The sequence below is a fragment of the Sebastes fasciatus genome, chromosome 12 (genome assembly GCF_043250625.1).
Source record: "Sebastes fasciatus isolate fSebFas1 chromosome 12, fSebFas1.pri, whole genome shotgun sequence".
In the NCBI taxonomy this organism is placed as follows: Eukaryota; Metazoa; Chordata; class Actinopteri; order Perciformes; family Sebastidae; genus Sebastes; species Sebastes fasciatus.
In genome coordinates this window covers 24,342,943-24,362,978 of record NC_133806.1, presented here as the reverse complement: position 1 = coordinate 24,362,978, position 20,036 = coordinate 24,342,943, and the positions used below count along the sequence as shown (strand labels likewise).

General features: G+C 40.5%; 1 protein-coding gene across 9 annotated transcripts in view; it reads right to left on the bottom strand.

Moving 5' to 3' along the window:
- cobl (cordon-bleu WH2 repeat protein) overlaps positions 1–20,036 on the bottom strand; it is a 58,870-nt gene that overhangs the window by 12,304 nt on the left and 26,530 nt on the right. For all 9 annotated transcript variants that reach the window (XM_074654243.1, XM_074654250.1, XM_074654248.1 and 6 more), the window contains 2 exons: positions 15,127–15,309; positions 2,826–3,435 (listed from right to left, as the gene is read on the bottom strand). In XM_074654243.1, the coding sequence (XP_074510344.1) occupies positions 2,826–3,435; positions 15,127–15,309 (793 nt within the window). The remainder of the gene's footprint in view (positions 1–2,825; positions 3,436–15,126; positions 15,310–20,036) is intronic.

The window sequence follows — 20,036 nt, the reverse complement described above, 5'->3', positions numbered from 1 at the left end:
TTTTAGTTTAGATAAATCCTGTAAAAACTTGAGTAACAATAAATGTGTGCTAGGAACAGATCTGTTGTTTTACTTCTTAGCTGTACACTCATGCCACTGTGGCTTTCAGTGTTTCTGTCTACCTTCCAACTTGTATTCAATCACAAACCAATACTTGTGAACTATTACACATTTTTAGGAAATTAAAGTCTTTATGACATTTAGAATTTATATTATATTAATATCGGGCAGCTTCATCAGACGTAACTGCCAGTTTACCGCTTTAAAACTGGATGCCTAGGTTTTTGCAAAAAGCGCAAAGCGCAAAAGCTTTATAACTGTCGTTAGAGGCAGACTAGCTACAAGTGATGTCAGTCAGTGATAGAAATTAGCATTATGTTGATATTCAAATGTTCCATATGATTATTACTTAAAAGGGTAAATCCCTGATTTTGTTTTTGCATTCAATAGCTCTCCCACACCCTAACATTTCCTCCATATTTCATGCCCAAAAAAGGGTACTAATTGACTTGATTAAAAAAAAGGCAATGTGGCTGCTAAAGTAAGAAGAGGCAGTAAGAAAGGAAGGAAAGAGTAGCTGAATACAGATGTGTGATGTATGCAGACTATGATACACAAAGCACCGGAGACGGGTGATGCTAACAGAAGTGTGGACTGATGAATGGGACAAAGTCGATCTGGATAACATATTGTGTTGTAGGGGGCAAAAGCACAATGACTGTAAAACAGCATTGTTGAAATATAGCTACCTAAATGTCCTTATAGGACTAGTGATGCATCAGCGCGCTGTGTCTTAGTCAGCAGGTGCCGTCGACTCGCTACTGTATCTGTTTACTCTGCTGTCGACGATAGGAAGGAACTGAAGCGGCATGAAGGGCTGAGATGATAAACAACACCATCACAACCCTGACAGCCTCTGGACCGATTGAATGCTCTTTTCCTATCTATAAAACCTTAAAAATGTACAGAGATGCTAATCCTTCAACAATTTCTTCTCATTTTTCCCCCTCGTATTATTGTTGCTGTGTTCACATATGTTCTTCTAAATAAGCACACATAGACATACACTGCACTGATGCCTTTTGGTGCTCCACTAAATAACCGTATGATTAATGTGGACGCAGTCTCAGAAACACAAGTACTACATCACTTTGTCAATATCAACCAGTGGAGGTTGTGTTGACGAGATTTAAAGACACTAATTTACATTTTACACGGACGTATCTGCTTCGAGCTGATCAAGTAGTGAAACGAATATTTGCGCATCCTACACATGCATGTTTTAAATTGATATTTTAAGCTTCTACAGTACAATAGACTTTGACGAGCTGAGGTAAATAATATTACCTAATACCAGGCACTAGAAGAAGCAATGGTATAAAACCAAGATTTAAAAGAATACCAAAGAGTAACTCTATACTACAGTATTACTTTTAGTTTAACAGTGTGAAGCTTGAAGATCTTTATCACCACAAAGCTTCCCAAAAGCAAATACCATACAGTTTACAGTGATGAAAAATGATAACGAAAGACTAACTGAAACCTAATAAATGTACCGTGTACATTTCTATCTCTGCCTATACAAGCACGAGGGCACCACCCCGCACTGTACGTGCAGGGTGTAGTTGTCTCGCCCTAACGTGTGCACCAGCTATTCATTCACTGCCAAATATGTACTGCTTATGTATAACAAAGGGCAGTTGTCAGGCTGCACTGAAGAACATCTACTTTTATAGTCGCTGCATGTGAAAAAGTTGGTGTCGAGGTTGTGTGCAGCACAAAAAGGACTACAAATACACATTTGAACTCAGTGAATACTTTCTCACACACTGTAAAGGAAAAGAAAAGAAGACTGAAAATAGGGAGTGAGTCAAAGCAAAAGAGAAGGTATTGCACTGTCAGCAGTGTCTGTAGATGTATTACTGATCCACGTGCTTTCTGTTGTATCCTGACTAATGCAATAACCTCCTCATACTTCATCCTTTCTCTTGCTTTCATCCGCCATGTCCATCATTCTCCTCTCCTTAAACCCCCTCTAGTCCCCCTTGTTTCTACCTTGCTACGCTGTCATCCCCGCTGCCAAAACCTTCCTATGCTCCTTCCTCTGAACTCCACTCTGGTACCCTCACCTTCCTCATCCCTGTTTTTCCTGAGGTCTGCGGCTCTCTCATCTCTGCCCCTGTCAGACACCACAGCCCTCTGCTGCAATCTCACTTTGCTACGGAGAAAGATCTAGGTCATATAAAGATCAATGTGAGGCCAGCTAAAGTTCAAGTAGATCCTGTTTAAATCTATGATGGATCCGTCTGTCTTTGTATCTGCCAGCCTTGAAGGTTTGTGTGAGTGGCTGCATGCGTATGAGAGAAATAAAGAGGGGGATTGAGAAAGAGAGAGAAAGAGAGAGGGAGAGAGAGAGGGAAAAAAGAGAGAAAGATAAGAAGAATGTGAGGGATTGATAAACACAGGCGAGAAACAAGGACTGTATTGTCTCATAGGCTGTGATGAAAACCAGCTCCACTAGTTCCTGTAGTTCAGCCATGACTTGCAGACACATGCACACTCACACAGTCTTTCACCAGGTTATGATTGTCATTCTTGACAGTTGATGTTCCAGATGTTGCAGCAATGTGACAGCTCATTTCTCCGGGGCAGACACTTTCTAGGAAAAACACCTAGAAGAAACTAGGACTGTTTCACCTCTTTAATGTACACAGAGAGTGTTTACCATCACTGTGATCAACGGCCAAGTTCATTCTCATTGCTTCTAAAATCTGTGTCAGGTGCTAGCTTTTGAGTGCGTGTTATGACATTTTATAGATATTTACCCATTGCGCTGTGTCTGTTGTTCTCAACGTCATCCAGTTTCAGGTTCAGGGCCGACTCGGTGTCCGACCTGGAGCTGCTGGCTGAGGTCACCTCTTGATTTAATTTGGCGGCTGCGCCGCTGGCCTTTTCCGATTCCTCCACCCTGCTGCTGGAGCTTTTCGTAGCGGCCTTGGCCAGAACAGACCCGCTCGCGGTGCTGCTGGTGAGGGTGCTGCAGTAGGAAACGGCCTGGTCTAGGTCAGGGTCTGAGTCGTCGAGGCCTTGGCTGAATTCAGAGCTGGAATCCTGCACGACCAGGCTGTCGGTGGTGCTGCTGCTAGGGGTCGGGGAGCTGGGGGTCGGGGTGGCAGCGCACACAGGTGGAGGTTGTACTACTGTTTTGAAGAGGACTGGTTTCACTGTTTGCGTTACCACAACGGCATCAGATGCAGTGTTTGACTGCGCCGCCTTGTTACGGTAGGATGGGGTAGGTGTTTCAGTAGCGAGGCTATCAGGGGTGGGAGCGGCAGAGGTCGAAGTGTCTTCAGGGCCTGGGGTGATGGAGGACGGGGTGGGAGGAGGGGCTGGAGCCTTTCTTTTCCTCTGCTGGCTTTCTGAGCCGAGGCTCATCTGGTAGAAAGTAAGTGAAAGAAAAGGAGAGAGACGGTAGAAAGTTAATTTATCTGAGCACCTTGTGCATATATGTGTCTGTATGGTCTAACCATAAATCAACCTAGTCTACCAGAACTGAAGTAGAGTTCACCACTGAGCAATTAAATCAAGTGGATATCTGGCTGGCGTCTGAGTCCTCAAATCCATCAGAGTGCCAACATTCCTTTCAAATTATCCTACAAGACATATAACGTCTGGCAGTGACACAGTTGAAGCAGTGGTATTATTTGTGATAGTCCATATTGATACTGTGTGTGTATTTTACTGCGGTGTTTCTCATAATATTTCAAGGGGACATCAACCATTATTCAAATGTAATGCTGTCTTGTACTCATAATACCTAATCACTGAATCACTTCAGGGGGTGAAGTGACAGCTCAGGTATTAGCAAACTGATGTAATTTCTTCCGTGTGTGTGCAAACACAAAACAAAAACATTTAGAAGCTCTGTCTTGTCATGTTGTTCCCACATCTCCAACGCTCGGTTCAAACACGACTATTGGCAAGATACAACTTGAGTCACTTAGGGAAGAAGTCAGCGATGGGGAAAATGTAAAATGACATCAAGTGACATTCGGCTCAGTGGGAACAAGTTCAACAGAAATCCAACAATGGTTGTTTCGTAACTTTAAGACCGTTTTCTGTTTTTCATAATGACGGTGATGGAAAAAGAAAACACAATGCATTCTTGACTGGTTGGGGAGGATCTTTTAAATAGAAGCTTGCATGAGAGGAGGATAAAGGAGTGAAGAGAGAGAGAGAAATAAAGGGGGGGCGATAGGATGAAACTATGAATCATCACCAAACTAACAAGTGGGATATTATCTGTTTTATTCCATCGGGAGATGAGACCATTCACACCCGCCTGTGCAAGTTGATCTCACTCGGTGTGAAGTCAGTTTTCTAAGAATCAATTTAAAAGTGCTATGGACAGGTTTCAACAGTATGTCCTTATTTCTAAGAAATACCAATTGCTGCTGCTGAGCTCAACTTTTTTTCTGCAGAGAACATGCCCGGAGCTACATGTAGCGTTGCATCATGCAGCGGGACAAGAGAGACATCAGGCCACCTTGCCTGTCTGCAGGCAAATGGGTTCACACATGTGAACTCAATGAACTCAGTGCATGGCATGCTATGGAAATCCAAATGGCCCCCCAACTGGTTGTCTTTCTCCTCCTTGGTCTCGCGCTTCTCTCCCTCTCTGGCATTCATACATACATGAATACAGACATACCAGTGGATGTGGGCCAAAGTTGAAGCTGAAATGGATGACTGACTTGCCTATGAAGATGGATGTGTGCGTGTGTGTGCGGTGTTTGTGCATGCATGTGTGCGTGTGTTTATGTGTGTGTTCCCTGCAGAGTGAAACGTAAGACTGCAGCCAAGCCCTGCTATGAAAGGAAGAGAGCTGTGGCTTCAACACACACATGCACACTTTTCAATGTGATTGTATGAGTGCACACACATGAGAAGGAACGGTGTATCTCATATCTCAGGCTGAGCCGGGGTTGTATGGATTAGGGAGTTGTTAAGGGTTGCAGGGTTAAGTGTGTGTTGCTCTCATGGTCTCTATTGGCGCCATGACTGGGGAACACAGCATGTACTTAAGATTGTTAGAGGCTGTAGCCAAGTCTCAAGACTCTGTATTAGACCACGTTCAAGGTCGAAGTGTACATTAAGTTAAGCTGACGGTGTAATATTATTATGTATACACTGTGTTTATGTGTGTTGTTTACTGCTTTTACATTTGCAGCTGTCCCCCCCCCTCCCAGGAAAATAGGTGTATGTCATCATCAAAATGATCTTTTCAGTTTCTGAGAAAAGATAAGCCTTTTTTTTTAACAGCATGTTTTGCTGCGAGCTAGAGGCAGGATCTGGCCACTTCTGCTCATGTCTCAAGTTAACCTTGTGGTATGACATCACAAGTCAAGTCACAACAAAGCAAAAGGATATGCCAAAGTGTCAAGTGGATTCTCAAGTCCTGACGCCCTAAGTACAGTCAAGTCATGTTGCATCGGATCACGAGCAGAAACAGTGTCAAACGAAATCAATGCAAATCTGTGGAGGTGAGTGATGAGTTCACTATAGAGCACTTCTTTCACATTATACTGTGAAAGACACAGTATAATAATTAGGGTAAGTGATACACCTCTTTCCATTCCCATTTACTGGTTTTGAAATTGATTAATCATAGATTGTATTTAGGTAGGCTATTGAGACAAAGAGTAAGGTTTTCATGATCAGACAGATCATCCTCTGGTATATTAAATATCTACAGACCTTCCTCGCTGTGTATTTTAATACACTCTTACTACAAGAAACACAACCAACAAGTCACCAGAAGTCCACTTATTTCTGATGACTAACAAAGGATGTAGGGACGTCATCATCAGCCACCATCTGATTATCTGACGTCCTGGTTTCCATGCCAATGTGTTTTTGTTTGTTCTACAGGAACTCCACTAACAAGAGCAAAATAGGGAACTTGATGACAGCTCATCAAAGCTTTCCTGTTTTCTTCGCAGTGTTTTTCTCTCTCATACGTGGTGCTTTGACTGAAGACTGTTTTAGATCTATTATTGACGGGATACACTGCAGTAAAAATGTTTTTCGGCAACACTTCCTATGACGCCCATGTCTTTAATGCATTATAAACACACTAGTAAAGTATGTAACATAAAGTAAAAATGAATTTTTACAATGTTTTGTGTGTTATTCTTGCATAGATTTAATGATATTTTTACACTTTACTTAAAGCAAACAATTGACACTTAACGTATAATCACATTATAATGCAATATATAAAGATTCTAATGTATTATAACTATTGGTATTATAAAAAAATGTCAGTGAATGACCAACTATAATAAAGTATTATGATACTATACCTTATAGATCATTATTAAAAATGCTTTATAATGTGTTATAATCATTGTTATAAAGCATTATGAATATTTATGAGTGCTTATAACTATAATTATACAGTGCTATAAGTAGATTGTAATGCATTATAAGTATGTTTATAATGCATTATAGGCATGGGCGTCATAGAAAGTGTTAACGTTTTTTCATTATTCTGACTAATACCTTGGCATAACTAAAATGTAGTGGAGAGAATGAAACAAATAAATACATTGCACACATTTTTTGGTACATTTTACCGTGTAACCGGAGTCTCTCCCACCAATCACAGCTGGTCAATACAGAGCACTACCACCAATCAATGCGCACATCCTGAACAAGCAGTTTTTAATCCACCGACATGCTTCTGTGCTTTTACCCTTCTTGTTTGGTTTTGTATAGGCTCTGATTTAACACGACTGAGAAACAACGCAACATATGTGGACATGAGCATATGTTAAAGGGAATGCGGCCTTTACACAAAGCCGCATAGAGGGCCATGCAAGGACAGTCTGGTGTGTCCATTAAATTTTCCACTCTATGGTTCGAGAGGCCCCATGCTGGAGCATGTTGATCAGATAGGGCCACCCATGGAGGCTTCAACCTGGTGGCGTGACCATTCATCAGTTGTTTTGAAGGACTCTTGATGGGTGAGGGGCTTTGTTACAGGGCAACATTACAGCGCTAATGTGGAATGTGAAATGGAGTATGTGTGTGTGTGTGAGAGGGGACTGTACATGTGTGTTTGCTTGTGCATGTCGAGGACATTCATATATGCATGTGTGTGCGCGCAGATGTATGCGTATGCATGTGCGTGTCAGAGATAATAATAGCAGCTGAACTGTCTCAACACTGAGGGCACAGAGGTCAAACACATCCAAACAGTGGGCTGGAAGACAGTTAGCGTGTGTTGGGGTTATTGTGTGTGTGTTATAATGAACATGTGTGGTTGTGTGGGAGGTATGATGAGAGGAGTTTTATGTTAAATGTCTTAACAATGTATGTGTGTGTGTGTGAAAGGGGAGGGGGCGTAGAAGAGGCTAGCTAAGGATAAGGAGACACATGGCTGACCCAGTTCCATTGTCGTCTACTTTGTCCTACTAACCCACTGGAGTTGAATGTCTAGAGGTTAGTTCAGAGGAATCAGAGGAGCAGCAGTAGTGAGTTCTCACATATTAAATGTTTATAATTTTTCCTTCACACATGACTTAAATGATTAACCAACCATCAAACCAACACAACAAAAAGGCAGATCAGATAACATGCATATGCTGTGTGGATAACAAAGGGTATTCACTGATTGCTTTCTAATTATAATCCACAACAGAGCAGTGATTACCTCTCTAAAATTGCAATACATCCTGATTATCTGTTTGCTGTAAAGCCACACATGTTTAGAGGAATCCTAACACACACACACACACACACATACGTTCACTTCATTTGTTTGTCCCATCTTTCATACACAAGATGTTTTGACAGCTTTAAGTGCAGACAGAACCTGTCCTACATAGGCAGAATGGCAGGGTGACGTGTTCCCCTACTCCAGGCCCCTAACTCACACTTTCACAATCTTCAAGGTCAGTGCGTAACAAAAGAAAGCTTATTGTGCCTATACCTACAGTACACTTCAGCCAACACAACTACAAGACCAAGCAGACATACAGTGCACAGGACGTGTCCTACATTATTATGAACAGTATTTATGTTGTTAGTACGCAGCTGTGGGTCAAAGATCAAATTCAACAACAGCATAGGAGAATGAGGTTAAAAAAATAAATAAAACAATTATATGTACTGTTTAATTTAAGGCACAGAATGTAGCATTTAAGGGGATTTTATTGGCAGAAATGGAATATAATATTTAGTATGTTTTCTGTAGTGTATAATCACCTAGAAACAAGAATCATTGTGTTTTCGTTAGCTTAGAATGAGACATTTATATCTACATAGGTAGCGTGGGTCTCCTCAAAGAGTTGGCCGACATGTTTCTACAGTAGCCCAGAACGGACAAACCAAACACTGGGTAACGGTACAATACAATACAACAGTATCCAAAAATATTGTAGTTAGATTCTGTTTTTGCTATTTTTCCTAACACAATACTTCTAATTTACTAATGTATGCATTTGTAATTGAATTTTTTTCAGACTAAGATCAGAATATAAGGTCTAATATTACATCTTTTTGTCATTTACATCAAGGCCATTTTGAAGACTTATTTAAAATGCACATTGCCCTTCTAGAGCCAGAGCACCTGCTGTTTTCATCTTTAGCCCAAATTAACAAAAACAGCAAGGAAGGATGAAGGACGAAGTTGAGAGATGAACGGAGGACGGGCTGCCTGTTTGCTTTGGCAGCAGTAGCCTCCTTTTTTCTCTGCTCCCAACTGATTCAGAATAAGATTTGTTCCTGCAGAGTACAAGGAGATGCAGTGGAGCCATGTGGCAAATGGGTAAACATCCTTCGCTCCAAACATCCCTCCAAACCTATAATGAGGTCTCACATCAGGAAGAGCCAGGTCACCTTCCTTCTTCCTGTCTTTGCTCTCTGGTTCTCGATATAATTTATGTCTCCTTCATTTTAGTATTTACATATTTATTTTATCTTTGTCAATTTTATCTTACTTATTTATTTCCTTTATTTTCTTTCCCTTTGGTTTTACTTATTTGTGATACTGTTCTCAAAATGCAATCCTGTATCTTTTTTCTATTAACTGTTTCATATTTGTAAATGCAAAAGAATGTGGTGTTGCGATTTGTGTAAATGGAAATGAGCACTGACACAACGGTGTGCTGCTGAACGTATAATCCTTGGCTCAATAAAAAATATTTGAAGAGAGATATAGAGAGGGTTTGCATCAAAGGAAAAGCTCATATCAAGGGGGTAGAAAAAAATGAAAGACAAAAAAGACAGATGAATAGCAAAACAAAGAAGAAAAACAGAAGCAAAGAAAGGAACAACCCTTCATTACTGAGCACGGATCCAGTAGCAACTTGTGTTTTCTCTGGCTGATTGAACCAGAACTGTGCATTAGAGCAGATTAAAGTTAGCTACCGTTGTAGACAATTACGCGACTGATGGATGGCTATGAAAAACAAGCCTCCCTCTGCTGCCAGCTCTCTACTTTCACACAGTGACAGATCATCAGGGGGAAAAACGTAGCCAGCTCGATCAATCAAGAAGCCACACAGACGCAGGCAGGAATGCAGCACGTACAAAAACAAATTCATGCAACGCAGAAGACAGGAGAGGACAGTATTGGTCCGAAAGCTCCGATTGCTTAACACACGCGCACAACTGAATGCATGCAATGCATTACACATAACGCACACACAAGTCCAGACAGCTGTCCCAGGCTTTGTCAGGCATCATACATATGGGTCAATAGGGGCCTACTACGCCCAATAGTAGGTTTTTATCATCTATTCACATGGTAGGTCACCAAATGAAGGTATAAAAGAACACGACAGCGACCTCTAGCGACCGTAGTAATTATGACAGAAGCAGAAGCGGAAGTCAGGTGCTATAGTATAGACGGCGTGAAACTCCTTATGGGGTGGAGTTCAAGGCCCAGGAGGCTGGGATTCGCATCCCATGTGAAACCAACGATGTGTAGTTGTCTTTGTGTTCACAAGCGTTAAAGTGAGGGTAGGTAGTATATTTTTGGCATCATTGGGCAAAAATTCCATAATAACCTTTCAGCATATTGTACTTCAAGTGTTCTGAGAGATAACTAGACTTCTGCTCCTCCGCATGGCTCTGTATTCAGGCTTTAAAAAAATTTAGCCTGTGACAGGAGACTTTGACCAATCACAAGTCATTTCAGAGAGAGAGCGTTCCTATAATGGGCTGGTGGGCAGTGCTTGGTATTTACTCAACAGATCTCAACATGGCTGCCGGGTCACAAACTTGATCATTTTACAGTTAAACAGTACACTACGAGATGATTCTGAAAACATTTGAGGTGAGAAATAAGCATTAACGTAGTGATTGAGAGCCGGCTCTCATATACAGCAGCTGGACGGCAGACTCCAGATCAGCTCTGACTGCTTGTTTTCCTCCGGTCTGTGAAATCTTGCAGATGCCGTTATAGGAGCACCGGAGGACACAGAGGCACATGATTTTTTTTCAGGATATAGGATATAGTGACTGTTTAATAAAAATAACTTTTTTCTAATCATATTTGCTCCATTTCTTCCCACTGCAGTTTTAAGTTTTACTTTCAATTTTGAAACATAGTTATTTTAAGCTAAAACATAATGTTTATCCCTAAACATAACTTAGTGGTTTTGTTGCATAGACCTAAACAAGTTGTAGTTTTGTTGCCTTAACCTAAAGAAGCCTTTCTGTTTGTGTTAAAAAATGTACCGTTTCATGCACTTTTACAACATAGTAGGCGTAGTAGGCCCCTACTGACCCACATATATGGTGCTTATAGCGACTGATAACGTACATTTAATGGCCTGATGACAGTCGAATCGGGTGCCCAGACACAAAAACATGTATTTTAGACCAAACAGAAAGCTTATTGAGGAAAATACTAAAACTATACTTCTGTCTCTCACGGTAGTACTGCAAACTGCCAAAATTAACACCTTATCAGTAATCACATAATGTCTTGGGTAATCTATTGTCAACTTTATTTCATACAGTTCCAACAATGTAACTGCTACCCTGGTTCATTTGTGTGCTTCCAACTGAGAGACAGTCATCAAATTTTAAATCCCACATCAGGGTTCACTTGTCTTTGCAAACAGATGTGAAGTGAATTATGACTTTCTCCAAATGTCTTTCCTCTCCTCTCTGGCTTGTATCACCTTTCTCTGGCTTTGGGTTTAACAATAAAGTGTGCTGTGTGGAACCAGAATTGTATTTGTGTTGTACTGGACCTTGCTTGATTGGCTACATTACAGATTCATTTAAAAGGTGTTTACAGTGAGTAATGTAGAAAGACAAGTTAAACTTGCTGTGTCATTTGGTGACAGGAGTTCAAAAATGTCAGTTAAAATAAAATATGGGAGCCAATAAAGTGTAATAAAAAACTGAAAGTCTATATTGAGCTGTAGGTAATCCATTTTATAAGATTTGTAAACTTTTATTACAGACTTACAGACAGCCTGCTTACTGCCACTGATCTTATTACTACTTCACCATCTGAACTTCAATGTCGCTCGTCCTCTGTTGAACTTTTCCCCTGTCGTGTCCTCAAGGCGAGGTTGCTGCCAACCAGATTTCATGCTGTACTGCATTTTGGAAATATGATCCCAAAGCTTATGCATTGTTAATGTTGCACAACCTAAATACACACAAGACCTGATGCTACCTTGCTTTGACTCTGTGACCCTCTAAGTCTCTCAGTTTCCCTCTTTTGCTCTTTATCCTCTCTCTCTCTCTCTCTCTCTCTCTCTCATTCTCTGCTGCTTCAGTTGTTCTGTCTTTATCTTTCAGACTCCCTGCACACACAACACACACACAGGCACAAATGCACTTACTCAAGAAGCACCTTCTGTTACTGAGCAGTGAAGCAGAAAACTCAGAATTTCTGCGAACTCCTTTATCACAAGAGGCGATGTAGACATGGCTTGCTTTCCAAACCACAATAACAGATTGCCTACCGTATCACTGCTGGAAAAAAACAACAACCCAAAAAACAAGGTTGTGCTTCTCTGAACTCAGCGTTCCAAAACATCATTTAAATCAGTGCTACTCTCATAAAGACAGACACAGATTCTTGATTGTTAAGCTGGAGAAACAGAACTGTAAACTCCGACCCCATGACGACTCCAAGCATGTGTAAACATCCGATTCTCCTGCAGTCGAATATGGCTTTAGACTCTTCCTGGAATACTGGGTCATCTGTTTTTAGTGCCGCAGCTGTTCTCATTCTCACTACTGGATAAAGCAACCTGTCCCTCAGACATGAGAGGTCAAAGATCTACTTTCATTACTTTAAATGAAAATGATCGTAAAGAGAGGTGATAATATTGTTGTTTCAAAACCCTGACATCAATCCATATTGTGTAAAATATTGTACAACTACACCGATGAAATACAATGCTGCAATATAGTGTTCAGACAAGAACCCCCTTAATAATACTGCAAGTATTTACACAAGTTTTACAGTTATGTTTCAGTTACTTAGCTCATCCAAACAACTTGCAAAAAGTAAATTCAACATGAATTTAGCTTCAATTCTTAGTCCACCAACGTTAAAAAAAATGAAAGCAAAGAGTGCAAGGGACAGAGTCACAGTGAAATGTTATATGTAGCAAAAAAATCCCCTTATCCTAAATTGATCATTTGTGATCCACAGTCGATTATAAAGAGATTCGTGAGATGATGTTAATCCGACTATGTTCCTACTATGATTTAAATGAGAGCCCTTAATGATCTCTGCCTCTCCAAAGTCTATTTGAAGCGTTTAGCTTCGTTATAACAATCTCATCATCCTTATAGCTTACATAATGATGTCGATGTCGATTACTGTGTCTTGTAAGTCACAATTAGTTGACCACCTAAGCTTGTTCGGCTCAGAGGGAGGCCTATAATGAGGACAGCCATCATAGAGAGCTGCCCACTTCCATCCCATGACTTGTGGACAAACCTGTATTTGAACTATTATATTTCAAAATTGATAGCGTGACATCGGTTCTCGACGGAGCTTGAACTTTTTGAAGATGATGCACTCCTCTGCTGACACGCAAAATGTTTCCTTGTGTAGCTTAATACTGCCTCCGGCAACTACGGCACAATGCCATATTTCATGTAAATGTGAAACTACAACTTGGATTGTGACTGTGATGCGATGTGATTTGACATGTATAATTGTCACGCAGAGCTCTTTAATGCCAATGCCCCTGAGAAACTGTCCTGACAAGACCTGGCTGCTATGACTCCCTTCACTGTCAGCGAACTAAATCATTTTAATCACTTTGAGACAACAAACACACCTCACACCTCTGTGGTGTCCTCAGACGACACTGACTAATCACACATACTCTCGTTATGAAACCAAACAACAACTGAGAAAATAATCCAAAAAATTAATCGACAATGAAAATAAGAGTTAGTTGCAGCCCTAATCAATATGGTAACCACTTAACTGTTAAAAATGCACATGAAACAGACTTGTTGCTATTCTGTTTCTTCCTGTATAAGATATACACGTGTCTGGAAAACTCAGTCACTAGTTGACCTGCGGCTGAACTGTAGATAAGACCAGCAGAGAACACATCAACAGCCTGTCTCCAATCTCTCTGCTCAAAAAGCAACCCTACCAAACAGAGAAGTGTCCGGCACCACGGTGTGACCTTGCAATGTGTGGACGTGCATGCATATACATGAGACTTTGTGTTCAGACAGGGAGATGGAGAAAATATATTATTAGACCAGTCATCAAGTCCTCGGATGACCTTCCCAACTGTGAAGCCGCACTTGTGACTCCCAGTGGCGTCTCGGTGTTTCAGCTCTGGTGTCTGTCATAACTCTTAATCCGACTGGTGGTGGACTGTCTGCACAACTACAATTTGCAGCACTAAAAATAATCACAGCAGCTATAAGGAGCTTCTTCAAAGAGTCACAATGTACTGCAAAAAGAAAAGAAAAAAACATCTATAGATAAGATGACATGAATAACATGAAGGAAGGAAATATCCAGAATATTAGCTGACAATGAAAACTAGCCATATTTATACCTCCTGAAGTGTTCCACTTTTAGCAATGTAACACTTACTCGACCATTATAAAGTTCAAGGGACAGATAATAGAATATTTTTGGTTTAGCTGAACTGTTTATTAAGTTTATCCACATTAGATTAAAGATAGCCTCTTAAGGGATACACATGGACTGAAATGAGTCATGATCCGTGTGCTTTTATGGCATGATATAATTACAGCCTATCTTTGTTGCTCTCTTATTACTATTTTATAAAGAGCGAAAGACGTTGTGAATCAGATCATTTCATCGACTTAGTACTCTCATCGTAAATTTCTCAGAAATCTTTTCTGCTCCTCCACTCTCGGCTCAGTTTCGTTAATTAAGCTAAAGAGGATAACACCCTTCTCCATGCCGTCCTGAGAACAAAATTTTCCTCTCGACAACATCCAGCGAGAACACTAGCTCCTCCGAATAAACAAAGCTCATATTATCAGAGGGAGGGAGGAAGGATGTCGGTTGCTAAACAACATTTCCCAGCATGCTGCCATAACAGTAATAATGAGACTGCAGGGAGCTGTTGCTCTAATGCAGACGATACAGGTCACTCTGACCTTGAGGAGCTGATCAGACCAAAACACCCAAAGGAAAGGCTGCGTCAAACAGATTACAGCCTTCACACGTACTACTTCAGGTCAATCCTGAGGGTGGAGGGATTCGGGTATTTTACATAATAGGACCTTTTCTAAGATGAAAAAACTGGGCTGTGCGTCATCATTGTAATCCAAATTATACATCGTTTTTGGGGGGGAATTTATGTGTGTAAGCAGTATGTGTATGAATTAAAATCTGTATGCATTTTCCTGTGAGTGACATGGTGATTTTGTGTTTGTCCTGTGGGGGTGAATTAGTGATTTTACCACACTGGACGTACTGTATGTTGGGTTTTACAATGGAGTTTTATGTCATGATGTAAATAACTGATGTAAATGAAGGCTTTGTTTTCCAGTTAGTAGTATGCATCATGTCATCAATGTGTCTAAATCTGACTAACACATGCAAATTCAACACAGCTCTTTTATTCCCCTCACCTCGTAGCCCTCAAAGCTAGTGTGTCCCATGGAGGGTGTTGGGGCTCCGGGTTGCACTGGGGCTCTCCTCTTCTTGGCCTCGGCCTTGGGAGACATCCTGGGTATGTTCATGACCGACTGAGACTGGCCCAAGGTGCTGGGCCGATCTTCTACGCTGGCGACCCCTGACGCAGTGGACAGAGCCTGTGGGCGATGTCAGAAATAAAGAGGGTGAGGTAAGACTGACAAGTATGTATACAATAATACACATGAGAGCTTTAAGGACAATTTGCTAGTCAGAAAACATGACCACTGAGTTAAAAGTGTGTTGCTGTTGCGCCACCCATAACTGAAATGCCTTTGAAGGATCACCCTTAGTGATCTCTGCCTCTCCACAGGCTATTAGATGCATTTAACTTTGTTATAACAGTCTCATAGCTTATATTACGATGTCAGTCATATTATATATCAAGTATGATGTCTTGCAAGTCACAAGAATCGAGAAAAAAAAAAAAGAATACGGATCATAAAGCTCTTGTTTCTTGGCCCAGGGCCTAACTTTCAACCAAATGTAATTGAAAACTTTTACATAGATATCCTGCTAACTAACAAAGACGAGCGTGGACAGGACTAATATCACTGGCAGTGTTGGTTTCAAGGGTTGATTTTATGGTTAAAACGGACAACTGTATCGTAAGCACTTATTTCATATCTAGATGAACTTTTAAACTGATCTCAGAGGGAGATCCCCTCATTTACAGTATATTCAAGTTTAAAAATGCATACGTGCACGTACTACGAATGCAATCGACATCTCTGAAGGTATAGTCCATTCTTCACTCACAACATAATTGCAACATTTATTTGACGAAGTTGAAAGTGCAACCGCATTTTCAAAGGGTGGCTGCTTCTGACCAAAGCATTGGAACAAAAAAAAAAAAGAAAAGGTTTTCGATATCTGATCAAAGAGATCCCAAAGTGCTCCTGAAAATCTGAATCTCCCCGTGGCTCAGCTTGGTACAGAGCCTTGGCACAACGGGGGAACCAAACCATGACTCACACCCCCATGATCTAAGAAAAGAGCAGTGTATAAAAGCAGATTAATTGATGCGTTCAGACAATGCCTGGATACAGCATAAAAGCGGAGCGAAAAAAGGAACATAAAGTTCAGGTCATTAGAATTAATTGGACCCAAGGTTAGAACTTCTCACAGTGGGGAGGGATGGGAAAAGAACAGTACTTCTGGAAAAAACCCAAAAAGAACGGCCTTGAGGAGAGCAGTAGGCAGCTTTCTCACATTTGGGACATTTCACCTATGTGAAGAAATATGTTGACTCTTGATTATATTTTGATATATTTGTTAAAGCATGCAAAATAATATTATTTAAAGAGATAGTGTGTAGCAAGATTTGTACTTTCTGTACAAATCCCGGGGGGGGGGAGCAGGGAAAAGGGGGAGGTGGGTTAGATGGCAGATGGGGACCGACAGAACAAAAAAGAAAAGTTGCAAGTGAAGGATTGATGTGATTTTCTATTTGGAATCATAGAAGAAAGAAGCTTGCTTTCACCTCCCCGAGATATAATGTTCAAAGCAGAATATTCACATGAACTCTGTCTGACTTTTTCACCTGCTCTCTTCTACTCCTTCCCTCTGGTAAACAATCTGATATCTGTCAAAACAGTGAGGGAGGAAAAGGTAGCTGTAGCAAACTTACAGCAGCAGGTGGGGGAACCCAAACTCACAGCGTCCTCATAATTACAAAGTGCGTATCTTTAAAAATCAACCTATTGAACTTCTGCTGAACTTCTTCACAAGGAACATGACTTGCACACTGTTTCCCTTGGGAATGCCTTTTAGTGCTCAAAGCACTGATCTTGCTACAAACCACACATGCAAATGTAAAAAAATCTCCAGTGGCCTATCAAAATGTCAGAATGCCTCCCTACTAATCACACTGAAAGTTAGTCTAACTTCAGCATAGAGGACAATCCTCCAACATCTACTTTGAACAAAGAGAAGTTCTCTTTTTAGAATAATCACTGTTTGAAATGAAACGAATGACAACTTGCGGTTGTTCTAGAGGCGTAGCTTAATACATGTGAGTGAGGAAGACAAAATGGAATACAGAAAAGATCATAATTATTCTTTGGTGTATGACTGCTGCTTGAGGAATAACTTAACTGCTGGCTGAAAAGCAATGTTTCACTGCCCTCTAAAGTTTAAAGTCTGTCTCATCTCTTATGGGTGTGGTCAAGTGTGTATACCTGTAGTCACATCGAACAGTGATGTCATGGTGTAAAAGGACCACTGGAAGTCATCAAAGCGGGTGTTAAAGTTACTCTTTAAACACAAGCACATAAATATATAGTTCTACAATGACCCACACACAGATGACAGCTCAGTCCTGCTTTTATCAAATGTGTTATACCAGTTGAGATTGATATACTGTAGCACTGATTCTTGCACAAAACTTACATTTTTATTGTACGAGTTAGTGTTGTCACGATACTAGAATTTCTAACTTCAACATAATACCTTGAAAAATATCGATACGACAAAACATTGAGGGTATCAATATTCCTTTTTTTCATTAAAAGATTATTAGCGGTGTGTGTGTCAACTCGCTATCGGAGAGAGCAGAGAGCAAATTCAGCTGGTACCCGTGTATCAAAGCTGCAGAAAAATGAGTATTGAAACAGCTTCAAATATTCAGTATTTATATATATAAATACTACGATATTTTTGACAACACCAGTAAGAGCGCATGTGAATATGTGTTGGCAATAATAATTTAGAAGATACTTCTTGGTTCATGGGCTGAGTGCTTCTTTGTGTCATACTTTAATATCTTAAAATACATCTTCATCTGTGCTTGGAGTAACGATATCATCAAAACTATTTATGCTGCAGAGAAATTCTAGAAAAACCAACAATTTATGTCAAATATAATCATGTTTATTGGTGGGCAAATAATTGAGTATGAGTGGTATTGGAGTTTTGAAGTCCGAAAAATGATCCCAAATTGTTGCTTCTGTAACTACATGTGCTGTGATTAGGAGGTTGGGACAGATAGGATAAACTTAATAAAGTTTATTAAATTATTTTACTTCTATGTCTGAAAGTGGGACCAAATTCCTGCCACTTTGAGAATGTTGGTTAGGGCCGATTTGCTACTCAGAGATACTTGATAAAATATGGGCCAATCAAAAATAACCTAACATAATCTAAAAAAACAAGCACATTTTCCCTATTTTAAGTCAGATTGCTTCAGAATCAGCACTGCCTCATAACATGATGCTCTCTGACCATGTTAGTGTTTTAAGACCACACACCGACACACACACACACACACACACACACACACACACACACACAGTAGTTCAGCCCCTAATGAACAATTAGAGATAAGAGGCTGGGCTTTTAGTGCTAATGTAGCCAAGGTAGGGTAACCTGATGCCTTTAGGCTGATAACACTGTGTGTCTGTATATGTGTGTGTGTGTGTGTGTGGTCTGATAACAGCCCCTGGCTGAGAAACAATCATATCAGGGAGAAAAAGCCCAGCTGCATTAAAAGCCCACTGGAAATAACTGAGAAATAGCAATATGAATAAATATAGATTAGCTCCCACTGTCTTAGATACATGTCAGTGTTTTAAATATATTTTACATCAAAGCAAATGCCATATACTCGGTCTGTATTTTGTTTAATTCATGCTCCGCTGCCATATCGTCTTTTTCCCTTTTCATTGGTCTGTCTTCCTTCCTTGTTATTTCTTTCAAAAGGAAGATGAGTCGTCAGAAGTATCTGATGTAGACACTAAAAGGAGGATGAGGAAGACCCAAAGGAAAGCTTAGATCTTAAAGAAGAGGATGACAATGATGACGATGAAAACAATTCAAACGTTGACGAGCCAGATGCTCGACGTTAGAGGAAACACTAGCAGAAAAAAGAGGTAGACGGGTGGAGTAGTCCATCCAGAAGCTCTGTGCTTGACAGGACAGTGAAGTGAACCAGAGTGAGCCGGGCAGTGTGTCCAGCTAATACAATCAAACGCGATATTGATCTGAGGTGAGCCACAGATGGCTGCTGCTGAACTGCAGTTCATGGCTTCAAAATCAAATGAATGTGATTGAGTTATAGATATAACAGGTAGAGAGCTGCTGCTGCTTGATGCAGCGACTAAATGTAAGTCTGGTTTAACATGGATGTAAACCCAACACATACACTGGAGTGGTTGTAGGGAGATTGTGGTTCTAGTTTGTTGCGAATCTCCTCAAAGCTGGTCATCACCAGTCATATAGGCTGCTGTGTATCTGGATCCTTCTTGTTTCCTCGATTGTCTGTGATTACAGACTGGACACTTTCTCATTCATGGTGACTGACTGTAGAATAAAAGCTATAAATATCGCTACATAACACTATTCTCTACATTTATTTTATTATTCATTTGTAGGAAAGAAAATAAAGTGGGAGCAAGAAGTGCAGGCAGCTCTGTTAATACTCCTCTCTGGACCTGTGAGTGTTAACAGACTGCTGACTAACCTTCTGGAGACACTTGCTGCCCTCTGGAGGACATCAGTACACATGACCACAACTCAACAAACATATGTACAGGAACAACAATTTTGTGGACCTTACTCTGTGAAGATTGCTCTGAGCTTAAAGAAATATTTCAGCCTGGCATATTTCCAATAAATGTGGTAATTTAGACTCTATGGCTCATGCTAGCTTTGCAGTTGCCAACTCCGCTGGGAGACGAGGAGTCGCGCAAACCGACAAAGGTGCACAAGCTTCCAACAGCTTTCCAGATAAACATAGTTTTCACGTGAATTGTTTATATAAAAATGATTTTAACAATTGTGTGATTTGTTAAAATCACTTAATGACAACGGACAGCATATTTAAACTGCAGCAAAGATGTCAGAGGCT